This window comes from Nicotiana tabacum, chromosome 3 (genome assembly GCF_000715075.1).
Source record: "Nicotiana tabacum cultivar K326 chromosome 3, ASM71507v2, whole genome shotgun sequence".
Taxonomy (NCBI): Eukaryota; Viridiplantae; Streptophyta; class Magnoliopsida; order Solanales; family Solanaceae; genus Nicotiana; species Nicotiana tabacum.
In genome coordinates, this window is record NC_134082.1 from 8,608,067 (window position 1) to 8,612,989 (window position 4,923).

At 34.7% G+C, this 4,923-nt stretch overlaps 1 protein-coding gene across 1 annotated transcript; it reads left to right on the forward strand.

The window, feature by feature from the left end:
• The first annotated feature begins 2,372 nt into the window (after window positions 1-2,372).
• Window positions 2,373-4,395, forward strand: LOC107824639 (CBL-interacting serine/threonine-protein kinase 11-like). The gene is made up of 2 exons (XM_016651439.2): window positions 2,373-3,189; window positions 3,350-4,395. Exons 1-2 carry the CDS (start codon window positions 2,602-2,604, stop codon window positions 4,085-4,087), a joined length of 1,326 nt encoding a protein of 441 aa, XP_016506925.1. The 5' UTR covers window positions 2,373-2,601; the 3' UTR covers window positions 4,088-4,395.
• The last annotated feature ends 528 nt before the right edge of the window (window positions 4,396-4,923 follow it).

Sequence of the window (4,923 nt, forward strand, 5' to 3'; positions counted from 1 at the left end):
AAAGCAAAGGTTGAACAAAAAACCCTTTTCACCGCAAATTGAATGTAAGATTGGTTAATTAATTACTTAAATGATGGCATTAGTATGCATCATCTCTACAGTTGAGTCCATCTTTAAGTCATCGCAGCCGACCAAGGATCTCCTTACGTTATTGCCATTGCCATTGCCATTGCCATAGTCATTCTACCACCGACCATTGGCATTTGACCTCCATTGCTTCCTCTGTTGGAGAGCCTATACTATATATATGTATTATATTTTCGATCACTACTAAAAAAAACAGCTCTTTCTGGACCGAAGACTATCGACCAAGTCGCACGGAATTAGCAAAAGAAGTTTTTTAAATTTGTTTGGACGAAACCGACCAACTTCAGTCGATTTTTGTAGCGCCAAAATTCAAATACTTATTGTCTCGACAATCTGCCGGTAATGTGTACCGAAAAAAATTATTTATTAGAAAACTGATCGACTCAGTCGGTTTTCTATTTAAAATAAATTAAAAACTATACTCAAAAAGTTGCCGAGTCGATATATTTTTTTGGTCAAATCTTCAGTCAACTTATTTAAAAACTGACAGTAAACTTATCGAGTGAGTCGGTTATTTTTGCGCAAACATGCACTTGAAGAGTTTAATACGAAAAATAAAGTGTTAGACCAACAAGCATGTGAGATCTAGTGGTAGAATAGTGTAAGATAGTTTGTTATTCCAGTTGGGAAGGGGTTTGATCCCACAGGCAATTTTGAAGCATTTTAAGCACTTGTCCCTTTTATTTCTTTGATTTAGGACACATACTTTTAAGTGTGTGCAATTAAGTACACTATATATTTATATATTATAATCGAAGACTTGGACTTGGACTTGAATTTTGGGCGCGGGCTGAGTCGGATCCTAAAATTAATTATTTTATTTTGTGACAGAAAAATTAAATTTATTTGAATTTTAAATTCAAAATTCGAACAAATAGTTATGTCTATTATGAAAAGGGTCCAACCGAATATGACTGTTTTTGAAACAAGACATCTTTTCTGAAAGGGTCTGTTAGTTGCCGATAAATACACAAGAATTTCCAACGAAGTAGTATAGAAAATCACAAGTATTATTTCAGGCTTTGTTGTATCCTGAAGAGAATCGTTTTGTATTTCCCTAAATTAGTATACAGGCGATAACTCTTTAAGGACAGTCGATTTTCATGCCTCAAAGCCATTTTTGTTTATTATTTTCTAACAAATAGTACCCTGCCACAGTATAGACCTCGATTAAATCCTGGATGATACATTTTACAATTATATAATTTAAGGAAATCGACCAAGTCGCTATGTATTCGGTTACCGAGAGATTCACTCGTTTTAATATCGACCAGTGTTTTTCGACCCACCCAATTCGGTTGCGTGGTTTTTTATCAACCATCGATCATGTTCGGTTGGTTTTTTTGGTCGGAATGATCCTATTTTTTGTAGTGTATAAAGGTGGTTTCAGAGTCAAAGAAACATCTCGATTATTTTATCAAGTAGTGTTATCTCATTAATACATGTATTAGATAATTTTGCACATCGAGTCTTAGGCAGGGAGGAAGAAACCACTTAGTATTTAGTATCACTATTGAAATTTGAACTACGATCAATGAGCTTTCACTTTATTAACCACTAGCCATACCCTAGAATTCTCTTGTAGTTGAATACTGTACTTCTATTGCACACATTCATGGTAAGATCAATCTATGCTAGCATAGCTGAAAAAATAAGTATAATAATTTCAATGATCAACAATACGAAATTGGAATTATATTCCATACGCTCTGATTATTTTTAATTGGATATGAAATTTAAGAAAAATAAGAAAATTTTGTAATCTTAATATGTCATGTGAAATGCTAAAGTTAAAGAATTACTAAATATAGAAAGAGATTCTTTTAAAATATACTTACTAAAACGAAAATAAGATACATAAGTTAAAACAATAGAGTACTAATTAAAAATTAATGGTTGTCATTGCACATTTGCACTCCTTCACGTCACTAAAATCTCTTTCTTTAACCTAATTTCCCATAAGCTTCAAACAGAAAAATGTGAGTTTTAACAATTAATCATTTGAAATTCCCCTTGATTAGTTGGATCCACAACTTCTTAGTTATCTCTAGGCACTAAACCAAAACAATGATATTTTGACTCAAACAAGTGGTAGACACGCATAAAACAATCCCAAAAACAAACTGTCACCGTGTTGCCATTTGTTGACTAGGAAAAATAAAAACACAACATTAATTAAGAACATAAAAAAAAAAAAAGTGTTGTTATAATGACGTGTGAGGATAGACATTCTCACACTCTGCAATTTATATATATACTTTTTTTAATGTAAAGAAAATAAAAACGACCTTTATATACATAGTGGCCAGAAAGGCTAAAGTTATGGGACTCCAACTTTTTATGTGAAAGCCATTTTCACAGAACTCTAACAAACTCCAAATTGCTCTATCGCTCCTTTACTCCATTCTCATCATCAATTATCACTAGTAAATAAAATTCATCTGGTTCGATCTCGACATCTTAATTTTCGAGATTGAACATTTTCTTGGCTCCTTCGGCGATTACGCGCCGACAATGGCCTTTGCCTCTTCAGAAACCACCCTATTCGGCAAATACGAGTTAGGAAAACTCCTCGGATGTGGCGCATTCGCCAAAGTGTACCACGCTAGGGACATCAAAGATGGCCGAAGCGTGGCGATTAAAATCATCAACAAGACAAGAATTAACACCAATCCCGCGCTGAAGTCCAACATCAAGCGCGAGATCTCAATCATGCGGCGTCTACGACACCCGCACATTGTCAAACTCGATGAAGTATTGGCGACCAAGACGAAGATCTACTTCGTCATGGAATTCGTCAAGGGCGGCGAATTGTTCGCGAAAATCGCCAAGGATGGAAAATTCAGCGAGGAAAAAAGTCGGAAAATTTTCCAGCAACTCATCTCCGCCGTCCGTTACTGTCATTCACGCGGCGTCTACCACCGTGATTTGAAACCTGAAAACTTATTGATTGATGAAAATGGCGATTTGAAAGTGTCCGATTTTGGACTCAGTGCGTTAACGGAACAAGTTCAACAAGACGGGTTGTTACACACGCTTTGTGGGACCCCTTCTTACGTGGCACCAGATATTCTAACAAAGAAAGGATATGATGGAGCTAAGGTATGTTGGATAATAGTCTGTAATTCACATATATTGTGATAATTCTAATGCAAAAATGAGATACTTTGTGCACTAGGCTGGGCAATATCTCTTTAGGGAAAGTTGTTTTTATGTCTCAAATTCCTTTTTTTCTAATTATATGCTATTGTATTTTCATCAGGTAGACATATGGACATGTGGAATCATCTTGTTTGTATTGAATGCTGGATATTTGCCATTCCATGATTCAAATCTCATGGGGATGTACCAAAAAATATGCAATGGACAATTCAAGTGTCCTAAATGGATGTCATCTGATTTAAAACGATTTTTATCTCGACTTCTTGATACAAATCCTATAACAAGAATAACAATCGAAGAAATCATCAAAGATCCTTGGTTCAAGAAGGGCTTGAAACGCGTTAAATTTTGCGAGGAAGATGGTCAGCCTCAGAAACATATTCAGAATTTAAATTTAACGAGTCCATCCAGCTCTGATGAGCCTAGCAAGGAAATAGAAGAGGTTAAGGAGGGAGAAGACAAGAGTTCTTATTTGAATGCTTTTGATATTATCTCATTCTCTTTAGGATTAAACCTCTCAGGATTGTTAAACGATGAATGCAATCCGTTGGAGGATTCAGAACGGTTAATCGTGGAAGAGTCGGATGAGACGGTAATAGAGAGAGTGGAGGAGATGGCGAAGACGGAGAATATCAGGTTGAAGAAGAAAAAAGAATGGGTGATGGAGATGAAAAAAGGTAAATTGATCATGAACGTGGAAATTTACAGAGTGACGGATGGTTTTGTAGTTGTGGAGGTTCGAAGAAAAGTTGGAGAAATTGATATGTATAAAGAGCTATGGAAGAATAAAATTAAGCCAATAATTCTAGGCCAAGAACCAGCAGAGGTTTTGGCTTAAATTTTTGTTTTGGTTATACATGATTTAGAAGATATTCAAAAAGAAAACTATACAACTTAGTGTGTGATTTGTACATAAATTTTAAAGGAAAAGAAGGATGTGTAAAGGGAAGTTGTTATCACTTACCCATACTGTTAGTTACTAATTCTTTTTTTTTTTTTAAATGTGGTTTGAGAATTTTGTTGTGAGGAAATAAAATTGCACTCGAGATGCGAGTGTATTTGTTTTTTTGAGTTTTATATCTTATGTGCTGATAATGTAAAAGATTATATGTAATATCTCTGTGAATAGTAGCTAACTTACTAGCACAAGTCTGTTACATTGAAGCAATTTTTTTTTTATTGACGGTGCACATAAATTAAAATTTAGTTAATATATTTTCCTTTAAGAAAGAGAAAGGGTGGTAGTTGAATGAATGTCATGTTGTCTGGTAGAATAATTGGCTACAAAAATTCTGCAAATTGATAACAAGGAATAAGATAGAGCATCACAAAGGATTGTTAGATGCGATGAATAAGATCCATTCACCATTAATTAGAGGCCTCGGTTATTCATCCATTCACCATTAATTAGAGGCCTCGGTTCGAGCTTTGAAAATAAAAGATCGGTTCGAGATTTGAAAATAAAAGATCGGTTCGATCATAATAAGAAGCGTTTTTCTCTTTAATAAATTTTATATATGGAGCAACAGAGCGTGTCGAATTAGTCAATTAGACAGGTCGCAATGCAAAATATATCAATTTTAAAAAATAAATAAGATGGGCCAGCTAGTCGTATAGCTACAGCCTTACTAGTATAACTCGTGCAGTTCAACAGTCAATAAAGGTTCCTGAAAG